The sequence below is a fragment of the Vidua macroura genome, chromosome 9 (assembly GCF_024509145.1).
Source record: "Vidua macroura isolate BioBank_ID:100142 chromosome 9, ASM2450914v1, whole genome shotgun sequence".
Taxonomy (NCBI): domain Eukaryota; kingdom Metazoa; phylum Chordata; class Aves; order Passeriformes; family Viduidae; genus Vidua; species Vidua macroura.
Window position 1 is genome coordinate 20,994,209 of NC_071579.1, and position 25,053 is coordinate 21,019,261.

A 25,053-nucleotide genomic window follows, 5' to 3' on the forward strand; every position below is an offset into this window, starting at 1 on the left:
TCAGCATAACACAATGCTGATTGAGTGGTTTGTGGAGCTGTAAGTAAGTCAGTCTGCTGAGAACCTCAGTGAAAAGAAGGATGTAATGGACAGCACTTTCTCCAACTACAACAAATCCTGTTTTCAGACTCCCTTGAATGTGCATCCCCTAAGGAAGCATCTGCCAACACTAATTAATGCACACTGAAACTAGATCAACCAATCCAAATAAGCCTCCAGCAACTCAGGATACTGAGGATCCAAAAATTACTTCAAATTAACTTTTTGAAGAGAGCTAACAACTGAAATAAAACTGCAATTAGCCTTGGCTTTAGAAACAAAAATAAACCATGTATTTAAAAAAACAAAAAATTGATTTGATCCTTTCATCCTGAGTATATTGCACACTACAGGCTACCCCATTCTTCAGTTTCTCACACATAATACTTGGAATGCAAGAACCATGGCATGCAACAGCCTTAAAGTTTGTGGAGAATGTATATGGAACAAAGTCACCTTGCTGGCTATGAAATGCCACTATCAGTGAGTGTTTCACTACACATGGGGTATCTACCCTTACTCAGGGAAATGCTATATGGTATTTCAGCTGCTGGTTGGGTGGCACTAGGGGGTTTTTGAATGTAGGGCAGCAGGGCTGTGAACATGGCAGTTTGTCCTTGGTAAAGCAATCAGGCATGACTAACAAGATTGTTGTTTGTACAGCTCCTCCCTTCGGTAAGCCACTAATTCCAAGGCAACAAGCACAGGGCATTTGTGCCTTCCACACCCAGGGGGATCAACAACAGATCTCTATTTCCACTGTTTAAATAACAGAGCAATTAACCGGAGAAGCCTGAAGGAAACAAATCATGCCATGCAGCAGTCTATTGCTGAGCAATCTGACAAATGAAGAGTTGAGATTCTGCACCTCATGAGATTAGTGCTGCTATTTGCTTGGTTTGGGTGCTGAACAGTAAGTGGCTGTACGACCAATTCCCTGGCTCTATAGGATGTGTTCAGTAAGCAATACAGTAAGAACTACTCATGTCAGCTGCAAAAGAGGACTAGCACTTACTGACTGGAAAAGTAAAATTGTCTCTTAATTATATTTACAGTATCATGTTCATGGCCCATATTTTTAGGTCTAACACAAGAATTCAAGTGCACAGAATTTCACCCTAAGTTACAGCAAATTTCACTCTTAAAGGAAAACCTATTTGACCCCAAAAAAGTCTGCTTCTGGTGACTCAGACTAGCATATAAGATGCACATACTAGAAAAGAATGGAGTGCATTTGTTCAACACGCCACAAATAGGCTTCAGGAAGCTTTCAGCATAGCTACTACAAAAATGGCTGAGTGAAAGAATGGAATGCTAACCCCCTCATGACAGCAGAAAGCTGTGGAGCAAGCAGAGTACCACTGCATGGCAGGAAGGAGAAAGGGTTGTAATGTAGCTTGTCCTACTCTTCCAACAGCTTGAGGTTATCGTAAGGCTTGATGTTGGTGAGATTAAGAAAAGATCTTTAGAAGCAGAGGTTTTCAGACTTGCTGGATGAATTCCAAAGCAACTAAATGACTTCTACCTTCTATGGCACCTAAGCAACCTTCAAGAGATCAAAAATCCACCCCAATTTCATGAATGACCATTTTATTTTCATGTATTTCAGTAGTTACAAATATAGTAGTTGACCGAGTATTTGCTTCCTTCTCCCAAGTAGCTTTATTAAATAATCAAGTGGGTTTTAAAACATAGCTTTTAAGCACATTTTTGATTAGAAAAATATTTTTTTGTGAATCCTGGATTAGATAGATATTAATGCTTCATCTCATATTTTGAAGTAATTCTACATGCTGGTTTCTGAAACATATACTTTTTTATCTCTCCATAAGAAAAGAAATACAAGCATTTATTTCATACCAGTTCTATAAGTTTTGTATTTTGAGATTGAAAACAGTTGGAAAAGTTTAGTTTGCTATACACATATATATATATATATATATACACCTCTAAATACACAAGATACTGCAACTCCTCAATTTAACATTACTCCTCTTACCTGAAGATGGTTACAAAAAAAATAAACCTAGTTGCTGTAACTTTTTTTTTTTTACAAGTTGGATATGGTTACAAGATCCTGGATTACAAAATGCTTGATTCCATTAGCTTTTAAACGGACAAATAAGTATTTTAGGTTGATATGCTTTAAAGTCATGTAGCTTGTAGCATTTGCCATCATAACAAAATATAAGAGAAAAGTTAAAAACCAACTTTACACTTTTTACTTAAAAACCACATAAGAAATGCAATACGGAACATACTGAAATGGAAATTTTTCAACAAACAATATATAGTATTAACAATATGCAGAAGCACTAAGCAGCAATTATTTTTCTTTGTAATACTGCTCCAGCTATTGTTTACTTCCTGTAGATTTAGGACTACAACTAACTGATACTGCATGAAGAGATCTGCAGTTGAAAATTTGACTTGAACAATACCCCACAGAAATTCTAGTCCTTTAAGTAAAAGAAATGGGATTCTTCTTACACTCATGTAAAATTACTGTAAATTAAATCCCAACTTCCATATGATTTACTTTTCTGCAGTCACATATACAACACTGATATTTCTTAGGCTACCTAACAGAGCAGGTAACCTCTAAATGTCCACAGGCAAAAGGCTGACAGCAAATCTTGAAATATTTTCTTATGAAAAACAACAACAAAAAAATCCCAAACCCCAAACCCTTTGAAAGTATTGTTAAAGCACTGTATTATGGTTTTAAACTCAAGTAATAAAGCATGCCCACAAGGCATTTCTTCCACCAATACCATGCTGCAACCAAGGGAACCAGCCCTATTACTGTATTATAAAACTAGACTATTACAGAGGGCTCTCCATCTCTCTATGCACCTTTGAACTCTAAAGACAACTGACACATATTTGAATTTTAAAAAAGCAACTCAATTCAAGCATATGAAAGTTTCTGGGCAACCCCTATCCCACATTGACTCTTAAACAAATTTTGCTTTAAATACGACCTACTCTTTTTTTTTTCTTCATGGGAGTAAAGTTTGGCCTTTGAAAATAATGAATACTTGAGATCAGCATGATCTTTAAATACCTGCCCTAGCCAAATGTTTTTACAGGGTTCTTTGTGCATCTTTCCAACCTGGCACAGACCAGCTCCCTAGGGAGTTGTCACATGAGTACTACCATCTTTGGGCTAAGCCTCATTTACAGAACACGGCCTGTAGCAAAAAATGCCAAGTCCAAGTTCAAAGAATAATTTTGCTTACAAGAAACCTCCTGGCATCATGGAGTCCAACGGCCCTGATCACACATGGTCAGCTGGAGCAGGCTGCCCTGCACAATGTCCAGTCAGGCTGTGAGTATCCAGGGACATCAACTCCTCAAACCCTCTAAGAAACCTGTTCCAGTGTTTGATCATCCTCTCAGTAAAAAGCTGTTTCCTGTGCTCAGATGGAACCCATAACTAACTTGTGTCCATTTAGTCCTGTCACTGAAAGCTACTGAGAAGAGCCTGGCTCCTCCATCTTCACCTCCTGCCAGGCGCCAAGATCTCCCCCAAGTCTTTTCTTCCCCACGCCTGCAAGTTCCAGCTCTCTCAGCCTCTCATACATGGTCCTATGCTAGAGCTGCTCCACCAGTACCAGGGAGATCAGTACTCCACATGGATCCTCATCAGTGCTGAGTAACAAGGAAGGATCATCTCCCCTCACCTGCTAGCAAAGCTTTGGCCTCTGTTGCCACAAGGCTGCATTGCCAGCTCACAGTCAGTTTACTGACAGTTTGCTGGTTCAGTTACTCCCCAGTGAAGCATCCCCCCTTACTGAACTTTGTGAGAATCCTGTGTCCAGTTCTTCAGCCTTTGAGGCCCCCTTTGAAAGGCAGTACCATCAGCTGGTGGCACTAACTACTCCTCCCAGTTTCTATGGCTTGTAAACTCCATCCTGTAATTCAGGTCATTAACAATGCTGACTAGTATTGGCCCCAGTACTGAGCCAGAGGGTACACCACTTTGGAGTTGCCTCCACCACTACTGAGTTGAGTGGACGTTGTGCCACTAATTAACCCCCTGTGCTCCCTCATTCAGCCAGCTTTTAATCCATCTCACTTTTTCCATTTATCTAACCTGTACATCATCAGTCTGTCTACTGATGTAAACAACACAGACTGTTCTCCCAACATCCCCAAAGCTCACTGTAGATGGCAGTAAGACTGGTCAAGCAAGATTTCCCTGTCATACATCTATGTTGACTACCCAAGCACCTTTTAGAAATGCTTTCCAGGAGGATTCTTTTCCATCACATCACCAAGGGCTTAGCGGAAGCTGATTGGCCTGTAGATTCCCAAATCATCATTCTTGGTTTTCTTGAAAAGTAGTATTTTCTCTTTTCTAGTCTACTGGAACATCTCTTAATCCCTGGCCATTCAAAGGTAAACAAGAGTGGCCCTGCAATGGCATTAGCCAGCTCCCTCAACACTTGGGTGCAATCTGTCAGGCTCACAGAATTCCAGGTAAAGTGCACCCTAACCCAATCCTCCACCACCAAGGTTCCAGATTTCCCCTCTAGTCTCAGGGGCCTGGAATTCCTGCATGCTTGTTTTACTGGTAGTGACTGATGCAAAGGCAGCACAGAGTACCTCAGCCTTGCCCACGTCATCGGTCACCAGCTTCCCTGCCCCATTCAACAGCAGGCTCACCCTTTGCCACCCATGTCCTTGAAGATCCCTTCTTGCTATTCTGCCTGAAGGCTAAGGAACTACCCCACAGTAAATGGCTACTCTGGCTCCTCAGGCCATGTGCCCTTTGCCACACTCACAATGCAGTCCTGACTATTATGGAGGCAATGAAGAGAAGGCTTTCACTGCACAGGGGGGCTGGTCAGGAGTCCAAGATGATTTTTCTGGCCTATGCTTTGTGCAGTGGAAGGCAACATACTGAAATGATCTCTCTCATGTGCTCTTTAAAATATTTATACCTTTGTGTATATCTACTACGATCTCAAATTTCTGTATAAATGCATAATGTTATAGAGACAGTGAGGATATAAGAAATAAAGTACTTGGAGGCTCAAGTACTGTATCAGAAATATGCACTGACTTTGTAAAAAAATTATTGCAATTATATTAAGCAAAATAATGACTAAACATTGCTGATTAGGAAGATGTAAAACAAAATGAGTGGTTTTCCCTGTAATTTGTACTGCAGAATTCACCTGTATGACTTCTACTTAAACCCTTTTCTTCTCATGCAGCATTACAGTATTTTCCCCCCACCCATCCCACAAAACAAAAAAAAAACCAAAGATTCCACTAGGTGTTACAGATTGCACTTTTAAAGCAGACTCGCCAGTCCTCTGCATTTCCAGTGTCCTATTTTAATCTGTTAACAGACACAGTCTCCCATTTTATGAAACTGGAAGATTTCGCCTAAGTACTTCTTTTGACGCTGGAGAAATGTTGTCTGGGAAAATTACTTCAAACTCTATAATTAAGTCTCCACGCTGGTCAGGATTCTTGGGAAGTGGCAAACCATATCCTATAATTCTTCTTCTCATCCCAGGCTTTACCACTTCATTGACTGTCATGGGTATGGTTCTTCCTTCTATCGTTGGCACATTGAAAGAGCTGCCACACAAAGCCTAAAGAAAGATTGTAATATGAGAAAAAGAAATTGGTCAGAACTTTTTTGTACCTATAAATTAATTTGGATTATTTAAAAGTGACTAGAATTCTAAATAGCATTTTTCCTATGCACTTCTCAGATGTCAAAATTTTAATATAATGTTCCTCTCTTAAAAAGAGAAAACTTTGTCATTAAATATCACTGAATTTACGAATGTTACACAATGGCTACTGGAGGGTAATTGAGCTTATATGTCCTTCAAAGATTTTATCAAATAATAAGAGAGATGAGCAGAATGAACTCCTCAATCACACTTTTCTACAGATGGCAGTCTTCTGAATTTCCATTGGAAATTTAGAATCCTATTTCACTTTTTGTTTGTTTACATTGCACAGGACTTTTTTCCTAATACATTATCAACCTCTATTATATCAAATATCAGAACATTTAAGTGTCTATAAGCAGAGGCATATAAAGTTTCACAGCTGTCTTATGTGAATATTTGTGGTGCCTAAAGAAATCCAAACAACAATTTTGTTGCACCAAAATTAGAACATCACAGATCTTCTGCTTTATCCAACAGTTTATTTTCATTATTAGGATCTCTGAAAATAAGATTTTGATTCCTGCAACTTCACCTGATTCAGCACACTTAGTATACACTGATAATGTCCAATTTACATAACAATGCAATGACTCTAAATAGGCTTTTAACTGTGAAAGAACTGTATTACCCACATTAACATTAAATATTGTCTTTTCTCCCTCCCTCACAACTTTAGGTGCTTCACCTCACTTCACACTTATTGCAGAATCCCTTAAGGTAGCTTAATTTACACAAAGCTCATCATGAAATCAAGCTTTTATTTCTCCACCTGATACTAATTAAGAAGAAAAAAAATACATTACACACACAGAGCTACCATACAGCTTTAGCCACTGTATTGTATTGTAATAACATCAAACATTTCACTGGAGTTCTATCACAAGAGAAACTTACCTCCCTTAAGTTGATCTTAACAGGATAGACAATATTTGATCCATCTCTCTTGAAATGAGAGTGAGGTTTATCTTTAATGATAAAAACAATATCAGCTGGAATCGTGTTGGGTGTTTCATCGCCTTCTTTTGGAAAAGTGATCTTGGTGCCTTCTTTCCATCCTCTTTTTATCTCAATAGTAAGGATTTTGTCCTCTGTTCGGACGCTTCTACCATCTGGGTTAAGCCTTTTACGTGAAATCCTCATTCTTTTTGTGCAGCCATGATAGATCTCTTCCAGGGACACCTTAAGTTCATGGATTACAGGGGGATCTTGTTTACGTCGCAATTGGCTGCCAACTGTATTCCTTTCCCTTGGAAAACCATTCATACTAAAACTAGTGAAGGATCCAAATGGATCACCATCCACCTCCATGTCTTCAGTGTCTCTGCCACCAGGCATCCTCCTCCCAAAGAAGATCTCAAAAGGATTTGTGCCACCAAAGAAAGCTGCAAATGTAGCATGTGGGTCTCCATGGAAGGAGTACCGGAAGGTACCACCCTGGCCATCAGATCCTCCAGCTCCTCCTTTAAGACCTAAATAAGAAAAATAAGCAAAGTTAAAAACAAATTGGGTATTAGTATAAGGTTTCCTGCTGTACAGTGTAATGATATCAGGACTGATGAGTCAGAGATATTTGCAGCAGAGTGAAAGGTCTGCTTTTCAAGGAGGATTCACCATGAGAATACGAGGTACTACTAACTAGCAATTCAATAGCTTGAACAGCAGCAAAGTTTCTGAAGCTCTAGAACGACTTACTTCAGAAGAACAGGTATTCTGACACTACCAATTTTATTTCATGTGATTGAAACCAGTTATTTTAATCAATTAGCATGTTAAGAGCAGAAGACAGGCTTGCTTGATTTGATTTCTTCTTGTTCTGCAAAGTGTTTTGCGAATTGCATTCTTCTACAAGGTCACTTCTGGGGAAAATTACTCACTATCATATGTGACATATTCCACAGCCTCTACAGCTTAGCTGTAACTCAGTGTTAATTAGTTTTACCCATTTTCCTGCAATTTGTTCTGAGTAAAAGGTAACACGTCAACAGTCAAGCACATATATCCTTTCTTAATATTCAATTTAGAATCCCCAAATTATCACAGCTTGTGTTCCTATGGTACAAAACAGGTACAAATCCTGGGAACGCTCTTCAATGTAGCCACAAATAAAAAGTATCATGGAACTTATTAGTAAGATCCATTTGGGTACAAAACCCCTTGTATACACTATCACTGGCTCAGTGAAAAAAAAACAGATGGTTCTCAATAGCTTTGTTCTATCTTTCACATAGAGAGATCTAAATTTCATTTCTTCCTGCCAAGAATTCTCACTGAAAATTCTCTTGTACTTCCTGTGCTTCCATTTCAAACCTAGCTAAAATCAGTATTTTTCAATGCCTCTTTCCCAATAAGCGATCGATGACTTCCTTGTAACGGTGCTCTTCTGCACTAGTTATTTCAGGGTAGTTTTTCAAACCACTGGAAGACTGAAAGTCTTCTTAAGATACTTTTGTCTTAAAGAGTCTTAAAGTCTTAAACCTAAAATGCTTGTTTTTTTACTTTTTTTTTTTCAGTCTTAGACCAACTCAAAACTACAGCTGCTATCATATTTTATAACCAGAGAAAAATGAAGGCTTACATTACAAGGGAGGCATTCTATAAATTTGAAAGAGGGGTTTGTAGGGGTTTTTTTTAGCTCAGTGTTCTCATGCATAACCTTAATGTTGGGTACCAACACTCACCAACTAAGACATTAGAATGCTTTCCCTATTTGAATACCAGAGCAAAAGTACTTAACAAACTATAGTACATCCTTCTGAAACACTACTGTTAATGCCAAATATGCAGATCAGGGGATTCAATCTGTGATAGCAGAAGGACACCTCCTGGAATAGCTGGCCAGAAGTTACTGAAGGCACATCCAGTTCCTGGCTGCAAAAACACCAAAGTTTCCTCCCTCTTACAAACCCCCATCCATTACATTTTCATTAAAACAACTAATTACACTCTTAGAAGAGCTTAGAGAGTAACTGAGGCATCAGGAGGTATTTCAGGAGGTATTTCCACATTCGACATTTCAAAAGATCATACTTTATATCTTTGCCCAAAATACTAAATACTGCTATTTAAGTGTCCTTCTTTACAATTGTAAAAAAACATGGCCCCAAGCAAATAGCAATGAGCAGGCCTACTTGTCACAACGGAAGTGGTTATTTTAAATGGAATTCCTGATACCATATACATTTATGGGAAGGGATGTTAATGACTTCCTCTGTTGCTCAATCATAAGATTGAAAGTCATGTCGGTCAACAATTTTTTTAAAAAAATCATCCTCTCCAGATAACCATTTTAGGATAAATGTGACATTTCTGAGGCCTCATTCTCTTGGCATGTTATCACTGTTTACAATTAAAGCTAAAAAATTGTTCTGGTATTTCATGACATCAGCCAAATTCTTTCCTCTCTAGGCACAACGCCAAGGACAACTACAGGCTGGACACCTGGGCTTATGCTCAGAAGGACTGCTTTGCCTAGATCAAGCAAATTGCCCTTAAGCAAAAATTAAAGAAAAGAATACATGCCTTTTGAACTGCATCTCAAAAACTGCTCTGGCAAAGGAAGGCAGCAATAAGAGATCACAGAAAGCTGTTCATGGGCGATAGAAATATTTTCTGTTCAGTAACTTTTTGCCTGTCAGGTATTTGGGGCTTGTACAAAACCCCATTAAATTAAGAAATTAAAACTTTACCAGCATTAAAGCCCATCAATGAATTTTACTTAAAATCTCATGAGCCAAACAAATACACTGTAAACACATTGTTTAAAGAGGAACACATACCATGTCTTCATATGTTTACTTTGCTTCATTCAACATAATGAAAATAACCGACCAAACTATAACAGAGACATACATACCTTCCTCCCCAAACTGATCATAAATATCTCTCTTTTTGGGATCACTCAGCACTTCGTAAGCTTCTGCAACCTCTTTGAATTTTTCTTCTGCATGGGGAGATTTGTTCTTATCTGGATGCCATTTCAGTGCTTGTTTTCTGTAAGCCTTTTTGATATCCTCATCAGAAGCCCCTTTTTCAATCCCCAGGATAGAATAGTAATCTTTCCCCATCCTGAGCGTTGGAGGAATTCAGATTTCCCTTGTTGTAAAGAAAGCAGCGTCCAGTGTCTTCGCAAGGTGGAGATGCTAGAGAAGGAAAAATAAAAATCAAACTTTGAATTGAAACAAACAGAGCTGCTACAAAACAACAAACTCTATGATACATTAAAGCAAGACCATAGAGCTCCTCCGTATTTCATTCCTTCCCCCGCAGCTCATTTATAAACGATTACACAGCGGGCACGGCAGAGCCCTCCCCCCGAAGGACGTGTCTCCGCTCTTTCTAGAACGCCAGCACCGGGCACGTCACTTCCCCGCCGCCCCAGCCCGCGCAGCTTTCGCTCTCCCGCGCCTGCGCGCCCGCAGCGCTCAGCTTCAGCGCCGGCCGCAGCAACTCCCGCGCCAAGGTTACAGCGGAGCCTTTCACCGCAGGGCACAGTCCAGGCGGCTCTGCGGGCTTCTCTGCCCCAAGCGACATGCTGAAGCCCATCTAGAGTAATTATAGCATTTTACTTCACTGTTTCTATAGAGACAGCTGTACATAACTCTTTTCCAAATATATCAACGCGGAGCTGTACCCTTTCCAGCAAAGGCTATGAAGAATTTTACACCCGTATCAACGACAAAGCTTCAGAAAGCAAAATTTCGTTTCTTTAAAAATAAAATTAAGCCACCTTCAACTACAGTTAACCATAGCCATTCACTATTAAGCAGTAAGAATGAATCTGAGCAAAAAAATACCACTTTGTTTACCACAATTCAAGCCACTAAATTAAAGCAGATCAAAATGTAAATCCTGTCTCAGCCTTTTTCTATGGAATAGGAAATACCAAGATTATTATACAAGTATGGCAATATACTAAACAAATAGCTTTCATCTGATGAGACGTTAATAACAAAAATACTTGGTTCTTACACATTTGTTTTAAAATATATAAAACAAATTCTACTACTAAAGTATTTCTCATGCTCCACAGAGAAAATGCTAAGAAGTTTTAGCCTGCAAGATTTCTTTCATACCTCTGTTAAGAGCTATAGGTCAAGGAATTAGCTAAGTTTATCAGTAGGGCAATGAACTACATGACAGAGTAACACAACTGAAAAATTACTCCTTCCTGGAACAAAGTATTAAAATACAACACATTTGGTCATATCTAGATGTTGTCTGTATGAAGACATTTCTAGCTTGAATTATGAAATTACTGTTATGGAGGTAATTAAGCTCAGCTGCCTTCTTTCTAACAGTAAAACCCACTAATCCTCTGACTCAGGGAGCATTATATTTGAAGCCATTTTCTAGAACCTGCTCAAATGTACAAGAGACTGATAAGAAGGGACAGAAAATGCTTCCTTAACCAGAAAGTACTAGAAAAAGATTTGGGACTTTACTTTCACTTTCTTAACTTGTGTCATCCTCCTAATCCTCACACTTTTTTTTTTTTTTTTTCCATTGCAACAGAATTTACTAGATTCCTTCCAGTGTATACAGGATTTTCCTAATTATCTACCTGGGGGTTTTTACATTCTCCTCAGAATATGTGTGGAAAAGGTAAAGAGAGAAGAAAGTCAAAATTTCATGCGAGTATTTCAGAAAGCAAGAACTTTTAGCATATATGTAGTTATGCTTACAAATGCAAAAGAGGCCAAAGGGTATCGAAAGAAGGAATTGGCTCCCCTTGCCACTAGATCTCTCAGGACTCACTTGCATTTCTGGCACAGTGGGAGTCACAGGGTTATAGACTCAATTACCTTTACAACTGAAGGAAGAAGTTGTTGCTGAGCGTCACGTAGAATAAAGCTAGTCTTTTACTAAATCACCCTTTTCTTTTTACCTTTATTTTAAAAGTGCTCTTTTAGTTAATTTAAAATTAGTATTTCAGATAAATTCTTTGAAGCCCACATCCTAAACTGAAGATTTTCTCCACTACGAGTACTGTATTAAGCACTATGTCTCCTTTTAAGTATCACAGAAATACTCAAGCAGTGCAATTAACAAGGCATAGTGATAGATTCTCTGCACACACATCCCCCCATTCTGTAACAACATAGTAATTCATTTTAAGGGTTTCATTAAAGGCCACAATAATCAGGATTTCTCCTTAAATAAAATTTTTCTTCACCTTAATAATTAAAACTTACAGAACAAAATCTGGTAACAACAAAGTTACACTGGGACTTTTTGCCCAATATCACAGCAGCTAAGTGCTCAGGCATCCTTTCTCTCCCTTCAGAGGGGAACGTGCCATTCTGGCCTAAGTGCCGAGTTATACCATAATGATGTAAGCTATTCCCTACAAATTAAACTACTTAAGATTCTGAGTGGGATGTACAGCAATGACTATATTACTTCTACTTCCTGCCCTATATGAGATCTTCATGTCAGAATGAATTTATACTCCAGAAACTTCTATTTTTAAGAGTCAATTCCAGAAAGCATGTCCCTTCTTCTCCATGTTGAGACCTTCCTTTCATCACACAATCAGAGATCTTTTGAAAATGCACATAGGCCACAGCTCCTCTCACATGCTTACTGAGCTCTTTCAACAGTTTCTAATAGAGATACTCTCTTAAAAGCAGTGAAAACTTTCAATATTACAATTAAAATACTAGTGTGCATAAGATGGACATCTAATAATTATGCTAATAATCTGGGTATATCCAATCATGCCAGCACTTCTTCAGACAGTGAAATCCATCTGCTAAGTATGGTAAGATTTTATGTCTTCCAATTTTGTCATATTAGAGCTGCTAGATTTTTAGATTCCATATATCTGATATTTGCAGTTCTTTGCTGCCTTTTTATTTCATATTCATTTCCAGAATTATTATCTAAAGAAAAAAAAGGAAAATCCTTCATGTACTCTCTTCAAGGGCTTCTGGCTCTGCAGTCCCTTCAAATAAGCACAGATAAACAGAAAACAAAACAGCCTTACAAAACAACAAGTAAATACTTAGTTATACTGCTATAGTCCTATCTTCCCTGTTACTATATATATCTAGAACACTCTTCTAGACAAGATTTTGCTTCCCATACATTTGAGTATCTTTTGTTGAAATGCCTGAGTAATTGTCCCCTAAAAAACCAGATAACCTACTGTGTGACATAGGAACTCCTTTATGGGATTATTTTGTTCTTCTGTGAGCACTCTGCTTGTTAAATAAACAATTTTGTTTTTTCACTTTATCCAAGGAAAACTGTTTGGAACCTGTGAAAACCCGTGGCGGATGGATTGCTAAAACTCTTCAGAAGAGACACCCTTACAAGATGTTTCCTCCTAAATTTGTCTCAAACCGAGACAAGTTTCTGCATTTCCACCTTGATGTGTTCTGTCGGTATGCCCATTTCCCAGAATCCTTGCATTTCAGTCACCTCCTATTTCAGAGACTGCTGCTTTGTGCCCAAGTCCCACAGGTACCGGCAGTGTTTGCACACCTGCCCACGGCACGGGGACGCGAGCTCTCCTACCCGTGCAGGAAGGGCGGGGCTGGCATTCCATCGGGGATGCTTCGGCAGCGTTCAGAGCACACAGCCACGGCTGCTCTCAGCTGTGACAAGCCAGCAGTAGTGGGTCCTGCGACTCACTCAAGCCTTCCAGAAGCACAGAAGCACGTCACTAAACTACAGAGCTAGAAAATGAATAAGGCCATAACCTAAGACTTGATTAAGCATTCTTCTGTAAGAAAGCTAAGGAAATTCTCAGACATACAAATCCAGTAACATACTTGGTCAGGAAGCCACCTCAAAAATGTAACAGATAAAACCCCCTCACCATCACTTAATTTCTTCCTCACCCTACCACATTAATTCTCCAACTGATGTATCACATTATGACTCAATTAACCCTTTATATGACCAGTTCTTTGGTTATACAGTCTTCAAATACAACAGCTACACTCCATTTCAGGCGTACACAGAAAAAAGTTATAATTCCGGTATCAAGTGGTATCTCTGAAGCTCTTGGTAATAGTCAACCCTGTAAAACAATTTTCCACCAAAATAGGCAGTCTCAGACATGACTTTCTGTTCTTATAAGCTACTTCAGGGTAATGTCATGGTACTCCTATTCTGCACTGAGAAAGTAAACAGCCTGTAGTTGTCCAGTGCTTTTTTACATCACTGGTTTTTGCTACAGAATAAATTGGAAAAAAAAAAAGGAATTTCAGTTCAAGCTTTTTAACGTTGACTGGGGGGAAAAATGGTACATTTTCAAATGTAACAAATTACTAAAATGCCAAATAGACTATTAAAAAATTTTATTGTTAGGGAAACTGACTAAAATTTTGAAAACACACAAAACTTGCCTAACCTAGAAGATTTTCTGTTCTTTGATCAAAACCTATGATGTTCCTTTTTAATACTAGACTTCCTTTTTTTCATCTAAAAATGTGTATGAAATACATACTAGGAAGCTGAAAATTGTTCCTTCAACAGCTCCACTTCGGAGGCAGAGTCTGACTACTGCATTCCACTTGAGAATTGTTGCTTTAAAATGTCTTTTCCATTATTCTCTCAGAACAACTATAGTTTAACATATGGCCAAGAGCTATACATGTTTTTTGGCAGAAAGTGGGGGCAGGGTCATACCAACAGTTGTGCTGACAACATCAGCTTTGAATCAGCTGCTCTCTTTAAAGAAGCCTTCAGAACAACAAGTGAGAGAAATTATGGAAGCATTCGTAATAACATACTGAACTCAAATTATAGATTAATCATAAATTAGCACCAGTATGTTAAGGAAAAGCTTCTAGGCAGAAGAGTGTCAATATTCCCTGAAGTTGAATAAAAATGCTCATTATTTGCTTTAAATTAAGCCATTTCTTCTGTACTTCTCACTTATTAAACCACAGAAACAAAACTGAGAAAACAGGACTAGATCACAGAACAAATTAAAGAGCAAACAAAACCACAAAGGCAAATTCCAGACAGATCACAACTATAAATACACATGTGCACATAAATGTCAAGGCACAGAAGCCAAATCCCTCCCCAGGAAAAGCTTTTACAATTAAGTACCTAGTATTTGCAAACCCACATTAATGACTGAAATAAATTTATACTTGTCTAAAATGGTTTGAAGAAAGCACACCCATATACAAAAAAAATATTTCCTGTAACATCATCCATTGTTTTACCTGGAAAAAAAACAATTCTACAACTCTTCTCCCCACCATCTTTAAGTGGATGTAGTTGCTGCCTGAGCTATGTTTGTACTTTATATACACTTTATACTGTGAATAAGACCTGGTACATGCAAGACCCATTCATGAACTCTATAATTCAACAGAGTTTCACCACAGAACTATTCAGTAGCTGGTATCATACACAGAAATAAATTTTGGAGTTTACAACAGAAGCAACAATTAGTTGATTAAAAAAAAAATGTATCTTAACAGAAAATGCAAAGTGAAACCTGCAGAGAATCACAGTTGTTTCTACTTGATGGCCCTAAAAGAAAAGCTTCATTTAGTCATGCCCTTCATACCCCAGTAAGAACCAAATGTATCAAATTTTTACTTGAATTTTCTGTGGAAACTGCTACTGTGACAAAAGTAAAAAGTTAACTGTACATAAGGATTCTGGGGCTGACTTTACATATAAATGAATAATCATAAAAGCAAAGTGAAATACCACATAACTTCCAATAAATTCATTATACTTAAGTTACACCAGTCCTAGCATCAACAAATACATTTTCTACTTTTCATTGGCAATATGTCTTTTAAAACAGCGTCTATAATATTACTGGAACATACATGAAATTCTGCCAACAGGCCAAAGGATATATTTTTAAGGTATTTTGTGGAAAACCTTACTTTAAATATACATTCCAGAATTTACATGCATTAGCTCTAGGGTAAAATCTCAAAACAGAGATATACTGATACCACTTTTGAATCTCAAAAATATATTTTAAAGTATTTGATTCACACAGTCTTAAATTTCATTTGGAAAAGACTACATGACAAGATGTTAGGCAATTTTTCTAAATTAGTTTTAATTTTCTTATTACTTTTTGTAAGAATAGACCAGAAGTTAGAAATGAAATGTACAACTGAAAACATTCATCATACTTTAAAACTTACTATAGTTTATTATATGGTAAGTTATGGGTTGAGTCCTTCTCTTCAGGAAATTATTATTTCCATTACACACTGATCAGAACATAGCAAACTTACATCTCATAACTGGTTCCTGTTTACTAAGTCACAATCTCTACTATAGCTGAAAAACAAAAATAGTCTTGGAAGAAACGTGCACATTTTAACTTTTCGTCACTAAAAGGGAACGAACAACTATGTGAAAGCAAGCAGAGCTCTCGGGATTTAGCAGTGATGTACAAATTGATGAAAACACAAGACTGCACTTAGAAACTCAAAAGGAACCATCCAAAGTATAGCCACACAAAGCAACACAAAGAATTTCAATCTGCAAGTTAAGACCTCCCTCTTCTAAAAGAATGCACATTCCACAGGTGCTTTTCAATACCTTCCTTAGATTTTGTGTCCATTTCAATCCCTACCCACCTATTTCTGTGAAGGAATTCTTACTCAATTTGAGTGGTGATCAGAAAAAATGCCAATCATGCAAAACATTTAAGAGGTTCTCTCTGACTATGCCTGTTTTACATACTACGAACTTCAAGTAGTTAAGAATGTTGTCACACATACTTTAGTAAAAATCTGTATGGAGAAGTGTTTTGGTATGGAGAAATATCTCCTGTTATTAGCAAAAAAAAAACCCACATTCACAACGAAGCTGAAATTCTCTTTCCTCCAAGAAAATGTTTGATTTTAACAAGGTATGCACAATTCACTACTTAAGTTGTAAGTCTGGGCCAAAGAAAACAGAAAAATACGGTGGCCAAACTTCTTTCTTTCAGTTTTACATACAAAAAGCCCGGATTTTTGTCCTAACTACCTGCTGCTCTGATGGTTATCACTCAGGAATTTACCCAAGCCTCAAAGAATTCTGTCCTGAAACTGCCCATATGCAAATGAAGAGTTAGACTTAATCACATATTTATCACACTGTACTAGTCAGGTTTCTGACTCACATATCACCAACCTTCTCACGCTGGTTACATAACAAGTAAAGATATTTAATATGATGAACAGCTTAGTGCTTTGTGTATGCTCTGTTTCCCTCCAAGACTAGCTGCTTTTGATTGCAAAAAGTCTTATAGCCCTTCTGTTAACTGTTTTAAGCAAACACTGCTATAATCCAAGTCTTTCAGATTCTCAAGTGCCAACACACTGAATGTTACCAATACCACCACAAAGGACTAATTTACTGGATGTAAATATACTTTATACATAGCCAGAGGCTTCCATGCCACACAGTTTTCTCAGCATGAAGACTACACCACTTAATAAAATATATGTTGTTTATACAAGGTTAAAAAAGTACTAATTAATTCTGATCAGTGACGAAAAGAATAAAAGATTGCTTGGTAGCCAGGAAAAAAAACAAAAACAAGTATTAGGAGATACTAGGACACAAAAATCCCAGAAAACATTACCCTACTCATGTAAACACTACAGTACCAATAGTCCATCTACACTGTTAACACTCAGCTATTCTGCCTGCTTCAGCTCCCCCAAACTATGTGTATTACTTAAAATAAAAAATGTTCAGAGAACTCTAACCGATAATAAAAAATGCAAGTATTTCCACGTGAGAAACAATTGAGGAGGATTTAATTCTTCAGTCTCCAAAAAACACAAAAGTCACTAAGGTCAACAAATGCTGGAGGAAGGAGGAAATGAATCGTTTATGGTCTATGCCCATTGCCAGAGGCAAAGTGTAATCAGAAGAAGCTAGTTTAAATAATAAAATGAAGAAGTTCTTTAAGTGACAGAATCCCCTGCAAAAAGACACTGGAGACTCAATAATGGTGTCAGTGGGACACCAAAAAAATACTACATAAGAGATGCACTGCAGGTTTCTTAACAAAGAAACCAGAGGAGGAATGTCAGACAATTTAAAAAATACTGAAAAAACATGTAGACCTCTACTTGTTTGCCCTGCAGATGTGTTTATTATACAAATCTTGGAAAATAATGAATAAGTATACTATACGTATACTATAACAAGTATATCTGTATTGTTTTCCACCTAAGTAAAATAGAGAGGTGGTGTTTACAATAAATACACTTTTTAAAAACAGACATTTAGTCGCACTTGTGAAGATGTTTCCAGTATTCCTGTTTTCAGTAAAAGCGAGGCTTAATTTGACATTCACAGTCAACAGATTCAGCCCCACTCCTGCAACACAAAAGGGGCAGAAGTATCTCTAAAAATACAAGGACAGAATGGCCAGCTCATTCTGCAGCCCAGCATTCCCCACCCCACAGCCCAGGGCCAGCTGGCACAAACCAAAGTAACATTTGCTCTGGGCTGGACACAAGGGCAGGCAGCTCAGACCCTGAGAACTGTGATTGGCTCCCGACCAGATCTTCCACCAATGAATCCTGGTGCAGGAGAACTTCTGTGACCTAATGCTAGTGCTATGTACTGATTAACAGGAAAAGGACAATGGAAAACTCGGCAGAAGTTTCCACAATAAGCCCTGATGACTTGCCTTCAAGAAACTGGACTTGAAGAAAGTGTTTTGAAGGCATTTATTTCAACACCCTACATAAGGTCATTATTACAATTCTGACCCCCCAGGAAACATTAGGATGGGCAGTATGTTTTATTTAATATCTACTTTGATGGCTGTAGTATAGTACATCACCTCTTTTAGTCTTTCATCTGTAGATAAAGGAGATTATCTACCACCTGTAACTATTTACTGCTGTTTACCTTAAGCACAGTAGCAACTCCTTCATCCATAACAAAGTAACCCAATGGGGTTTTTTCCACCAAACAATACAAGTAATAACCGGCTGTCTTAGCAAAGATACAGCAATAAAGAATTGTACCTGTGGAATAAAGATATTCCTCACAGATTAGCTCTTGAAAAAAAGTCTCTGTGACTCTGGCACAGACAACTCAGATGTGACCTGATCTGAACCTGAAATCTCTCTTCCCAATGGTTCTCAGCCTATCATTAGGAATTTGGATTTGTTCTATTTAAAAAAAAAACCACTGCCCCAACACACTGCCAGTTTGGGACATTCATTAGTGGAACATAACACATTATAGAAATATTTTCCTAACAATGAATATACTCTCAGGTTTACACAGAAGGCTGACAAACTCATCTAGAATTTTATCACTAGTTCAGTCATGTTCCATAACTAAGGAACAGACAGAAGTCATGTATGCAAGATATTTTTTCTTCTTGCAAAAGCATTAGATTTTTTCTGACATAATTAAAAGCTATCAATGAGAAACAACTGATCATCCTTACAGATCACAGACAAGAGGGAGTGGGTGAAGGATAGGTGGAAGATGCTTGCACAATCCCCATGCAAATTCTCCTTGTGTTTTCTTGAGGTTTTTTTCCCCCTTTAATAATGTCAGAAGTTACTAGTTTCCAATAGAAAAGGAACTATTTTTTCAGCCTTGATGAAGAGATGAACTGCAAACACAATAAATGCAGTTGAAAAGCTACTCGGCTGCACAGTATTGTTTTAATTGCTGTTACACTCATGCAAGATCCAGGTTATTAATGCACTACCAAATAAGGAACTGCCCACATTTTTGCTGTGGACATGTGATCCCACTGGTCTTACATAAGCAAAAGGAGGTGGTCACACGAGATGCTTTTTCCAGAGTGTGCTTGTCAAAATCCCACCCAGCAGCTCTGATTCACACAGCCAGTTTTACATGCAAGGCTGAAAACACACACACTGAACTGTGGTACAAAGACAGGAATTTAAAAAGGAGATGTCAGCACAATGCTGTTCAACATGAAAGGAGAACAGATGTCAGTAAGAATGCACTTCACCTACAGGAGACAGAAAGACAAGCAGCCCTAGTTATATTTACTACAATCTGCTGTAAGAGAAGTCAAAATAGTTGCTCACTAGTCTTTGCAATGTTTCAACCACATCTCATAGCTAAGTTATGTTTCATAGATGGTTTCTCCCTTCTTCATCAGCCTAGGAAAGTTTCAAAATAAAAAGCAGGAGTTCAATAGATCTACTTTGCAATTAATATCTTAAATTACTTTATTCCTCTAGATTAAATAGTGAATAGCTAGCTAAGAGGTAAAGGAGGTACAATATGGAAGGTACAACTCAGCAGAAAAATATCTAGGTGTTCTGAAGTGATACCAAATTTCAGTATCTATTCCACTAAGAAACCATCAGAATTCAGACTCAGGAAAGATTTACCTTTCTATGTTCGTTTTTTTTTTTTAATTTATGCTATGATACATGAAGAGTTTGTTTAAAAATAAGATGCTCTGACTCACAAATTAAGAAGTACAATTGTTAGCTTAATTAAACAGTATCAGAAAGAATACTACTAGAGATCAGGCCTGGGTAATAGGGAAGCACACCAATCCCTTCAGAGCAATCAAGCTTTTCCCACTTCAAGAGGAGAATTCTCAATATCAATTATGCCTTAAATAAAGTACTTACTCAGTAATTAACAAGACTTGAATGCACTTTCTTCAGTGCATTGCTGACAGAGGGATATATTAAGACACTTCCATCCTCTACAGGTACTGGTGCATTAATCATTTGTTCTCCTTTCACAGTCTCTCAGTCCCTATCTCAGCCTTTCTTAATCTCCATTCATATGCAACTTCCACACCTAGCTCCATTGCCCAACTTATTTCAAGCAAGGCCTTTCACTCTTCTTCCCCATCAGGGAAGAATTCTGCAGATGCTAACAGCAAATTCTCTGTGCTCTCAAAGCTTTTCTTCCCATGACATCACCACAAAAACACTCAATCCCCTCGAACAAGTCAATGCTGAGCACTGATGACACGATCATGCTGACTAATATCATCCAGCTGCCTTTTGCACAACATTCCTTCAACAGAATGATGCACAGTCTCTTTGCATAATGCAGTTGTATCTAAGGAAGAAGTGAGTGTTCTCTGACTTATCCTCCTATATCAGACATACCCAATGACACGGTGGCTTAATGCAATTTGATAGCCTCCCATAAGGTAATCAAAATTTTAAATCAAATACATATCACACGAGATGCACAAGAATAAAACGTGCAAGGGAAGAGCTCTAAAGAGTCTACATTTACACAGCTTCTCTATAAAGTTTTAATACACTAAAGCCTTTTTCTAGGAAAGGCAGCATCACTAAATGTAAGCCAAAACCACTAGATATGACTATTTTTTTCCAAACTCGCTATGTAAAAGTTATCCAAATACTATCCAAATTGTGGATCTGAAAACTGTAATTACTACTTCAGTGCACATATAGTAAATATGAAAACTCATGACAGATCAACAGCTGTTTGGATAGAGCACATGCTCAATCTTCTCTTAGCAGTTATTTAAGGGAGTTTCCTGCTGATAAGGTTGCAGATCCTGGACACACTTTGCCAGTGCAGGAGTAGCGGCTGACAGGACCTGAATCAATTGATCCACATCTCCCAAAGTGACAAATCATCAGACAAGGATTGTGGAGTTCAGCACAGCAGCAATGACTTGCAGAAAGCATGGCAGGCACATGTACAGCTATCACAGTGGTTATCATTCTCTCACAGAGAACATAAGCACTTCTCCTATACAGGTGTTCGGCGTACTGAGGCAAAGCTAAACAAAACATGCTACCCAGAGGGTTGCAGAGGCAACTTCATAAGAGATGTAATTCTTTACTTACTGACCTTGTGAGAAGTCTCCTTGTACCAGAGAACCACTTCTTTAAGGACTGGTCAGTCACCACAGACTAAAGTTGAAGTGAATTTTAAAAGAGAAAACTCCAATCAACCCAGCAGAAGTCAATCCATGCATGCACTGAAGTGGCTTTGGTTATGCAGAGGATTTGTGTCAGTTCCACACTTTTACACTGATGCTTTTGCACTTCCTGAACTAACAGAGAAATACCCTGAGGATCTTTTGATAAAAGTAAGGATTCTTTCACACACAGTGTATGATTATTTTTTCCTCAGAACCATCCATTACTTAAATCTGTGACAATCCACACAAATAAAAGGTTTTCTGACCTGTCAGGTATTTACACTCAGTAAATACATTTAGTTGAATATTTCAGTCTGATGATTACTGCAAAAAAACAACTATTATGGCTTAAAAACCATGGGAGATGTCATAACCTATTAAGTTCAGTTAAGGGAGACATCTTCCAATCTCTAAAAGAAACAGTGAAGAGACCTTTTAAAAATCCATATTCTTCTATTTCTTATATTGCCAACTATTTATTAAGATTCTGAAAGGCATGTTCATTTCTCTACTATTCATCCTTCTTTAGTAAGAATAGTTACTGTATGAACTGAACCTTATTTTACACAACAAAACCAAAGTTCTCATGATCTAGCAGCCCAGTGCAAACAACTACTTACATCAAAAGCACATTTAGAAGGCATTGAAGAACCAGGCAGTGCAGGTAACTCCTGCAAGTGAGAAACCAGGACATCCAGGTATACTGCTGTGACATGCCAGAATGTACTCAAAGAATACTGCAGTTAGCACTGTTAAGGGGTTAGATCCTCACCCCACTCCATTAACAGATTAAACAGAAAGAATTAATCCCATAGGGATAATTTTCTTAACAGAAATATCACTTAACGAAGGGAAATGAAGGTAAGAGTGCTTAAGAGATGTGGTTTTCTAGCAGATAGGCTGTAAGAGCCATCATGGGAAATACAGGTAGACCCAAGTGTTAATAAAGGTCATTAGATCAACTTAGGAGCAGTGAAAGTAGAGGCAAAATATTTATATAGTGTACTGTGAGATCTTTCTCCTCTTCAATTTGCTAAATCTCATGTTCTTACTGTAAAGCCTACAGTGACTTCAAGAACTGCAAATATTGAGGAATAATAGATACATTAAATATCACTCTCAGCTTTCAAATAAAGCATCACCTCAAAGAGTAGTAAAAAGCTGATTAAAAAGAATCTCTGAAAATTAACATTCATGTATCATCAGTTGTTTATGAATTCAACTACAACACTTACACTGTACCAGACAACAGTGTTTTTATTAGCCCAAGGCATCATAACTGTTTAAAAATCATCAGCATCGCATGGCTACTGGCTTGTCTCACAGAGCTTAGCAAAGAAACAGCAGTACATTTTGTAACTGTCAAACGAAAAGCACACTGACGCTTCCCTGCACCCAGTAAGGGGAGAGCCATAAAACACATAGCCAGTGGCCAGGAGTGGTTTCAATGTGTCACAGTCAACTACTATTGCTCAACTAAAATTATACAAGTGAGTACTTGCTACACACAAACTATTAGTAGCTAAGAGAATGAACAAATATTGTTTAGCAACAGCAGCAAAGAGCCAAGCATAAGAATTAAATTTCCACTCTCCAAGCGTAATTTAACTTTTTTCCCCATCCCCTCCAGCTAACACAGCTACACTAATGGAAAGCATAAGCTAATTCTTATGTACAGGCTTTTTCAGCAAAAGTATCAGAGCAGCGAGTTTCACCTGGCTGTAGTAATACACTGCCATCTGTCTAGAAGCATGTAGCAATTTTTAACTTTGTGGAATATATTACTCTTATAACCCTTCTTAACTACACTACCTGAATAGTGTTATGGGAGTTAAAAATCTAGCATTTTTTATGCTTCCTGTAGTGAAGTTACCTGCATTGGAGAATACAGGATAATCTGAGCTCACCAACACCGTGACTTATAGTCTATTAAATTTATCCCAATTACAAACGCCTTAAGGCAGCATGGAACTACAAGGCAGCACTGAAGGACAGAAGAGGGAGAACACTGAGAGGTATTTTCTCATGTGAATCCAAGAGTCCCTGCACGCCCCAAACCAGGCCAAGTCCAAAACAACAGTTTCTCAAGTAAAAGCACTGACAACAAAAAAACCACACTCACTTAAGGCTGGAAGAGATTTGCCACGCTGCAGTTTAGAAGCAGTATGTTTTAAAAAAAGGTATGACGTTCATGTAAACCAGGAGTCCATGAAAAAAGAACAGCTGAATGCATAAAAATATTCTTTAAAATTGTAAAGCATCTCCTCAGAATGGTACAGAACGCCGTCGTACAGCAGTTCTGCTCCAGTGTTATGGAGTCTCTATTGCGAGGATTCCTAAGTAGATGTTCTACGACCTTATCCTGACGTGAAGCCTTTACAACACTGTCATCCATATTCAGCATGACAGTTCAATCCCACCAGGTCACAGGACCTCAACAGGACCCAGATTAAAGCACTACAAACTCCACTTTTTCATTAAAGCTTGTGCTTGCACAGACAAGAAAAAAATCCCTCAGCTATAAAAGCCGTACATTAGCAAGGAGCATTTTCAGCTAAGAAATAAACCGTGGACAACTGCAGGACGAAGCAAGCGAAGCTCCGTGAAAGGAGAGAGCTGGTCCCGTTTCCCGGGATGTGGAACGACGCAAAAATCCGTTCGAAACGAGCGGCCGGGCCCGCAGGATGGCAGCGGGCAGAGGGCCGCGAGCAGCGGCGGGACGGGACGGCCGCGGGCCCGGCCCCTCGGCCCAACGGCCCCGCCGCCCCGGCACCGGCACCGGCCGCCGAGCCGCCCCTCCCGCTGCCAGCCGGGCTGCCCTGCCAGGCGCCAAGGCGGCTCCCCCGGAAACGGCGCTCGCATTATTGTTTGTGACAACGCCCGGCGGCCGCGCACCGCGGGAGCCTCTCCGCAGGGCACCGTCGCGCTCAGGCGGGAAGAACGCCCGGCCCCCGCCTCAGCTCAGGGCAGCGCCGCTGCCGCCGCCCGCTCCTTAGCCCGCCCGGGCAACAGCCGAGGAGGCAGAGCACCCCAAGCGCAGTGCGCGGGCAGGCGGCGCTGCCACCGCCCCGGGCCCGTCCCGCGCGCCTCCCGCACTCACCGAGCGTCGCCGCCGCCTCAGCCCCGGGCCCGAGCGCGCTCCCGGCAGCCCCCGCAGCGCAGCCTCCGCTCCCACGCGCGCACCCGCGACTCCAAACCAAATGACGCGAGAGCTGCGCGCTGCCTCCCCCCGCGCGCGGCCCTCCCTTCGCCCCACGTGACTCTCCCGGCCCTATCAGCAGCGTCTCCGAGCGCTCGCGCCTCCCGTGGAAACATCGCGATCTCACCCCACCCCCTGCAGGGCGGCCCCGGAGGCCCCGCGGGGCCGGCTGGGCGGGGCCGGGAGAAACGCCGCGAGGCTTCTCCGCCGTTCTCCGGCGCCCGCAATGAAATCCCGCCCGA

At 39.3% G+C, this 25,053-nt stretch overlaps 1 protein-coding gene across 4 annotated transcripts; it reads right to left on the minus strand.

Moving 5' to 3' along the window:
• Positions 1–1,612: 1,612 nt before the first annotated feature.
• On the minus strand, positions 1,613–24,821 carry DNAJB4 (DnaJ heat shock protein family (Hsp40) member B4). 4 transcript variants are annotated; one of them, XM_053984840.1, is made up of 4 exons: positions 24,713–24,821; positions 9,595–9,880; positions 6,636–7,210; positions 1,613–5,651 (listed from the first exon to the last, which is right to left on the minus strand). In XM_053984840.1, the coding sequence occupies exons 2-4, from the start codon at positions 9,803–9,805 to the stop codon at positions 5,418–5,420; spliced, it is 1,020 nt and encodes a 339-aa protein (XP_053840815.1). In that variant the 5' UTR covers positions 9,806–9,880; positions 24,713–24,821; the 3' UTR covers positions 1,613–5,417. The 4 variants fall into 4 exon arrangements, with proteins under 4 accessions (XP_053840815.1, XP_053840818.1, XP_053840816.1 ...); XM_053984843.1 differs by lacking the exon at positions 24,713–24,821 and adding an exon at positions 24,180–24,322; XM_053984841.1 differs by lacking the exon at positions 24,713–24,821 and adding an exon at positions 24,146–24,322.
• Between the last annotated feature and the right edge of the window lie 232 nt (positions 24,822–25,053).

What these genes read in the sequence shown, in the direction of transcription:
- DNAJB4 (XM_053984840.1), bottom strand. Translation starts at nt 9,805, where the DNA reads ATGGGGAAAGATTACTATTCTATCCTGGGGATTGAAAAAGGGGCTTCT. An exon ending in TGATCAGTTTGGGGAGGAAG is followed by an intron (nt 7,211 to 9,594) that starts GTATGTATGTCT and finishes TTTCTTATTTAG; the next exon opens with GTCTTAAAGGAGGAGCTGGA. An exon ending in TTAAGATCAACTTAAGGGAG is followed by an intron (nt 5,652 to 6,635) that starts GTAAGTTTCTCT and finishes ATCTTTCTTTAG; the next exon opens with GCTTTGTGTGGCAGCTCTTT.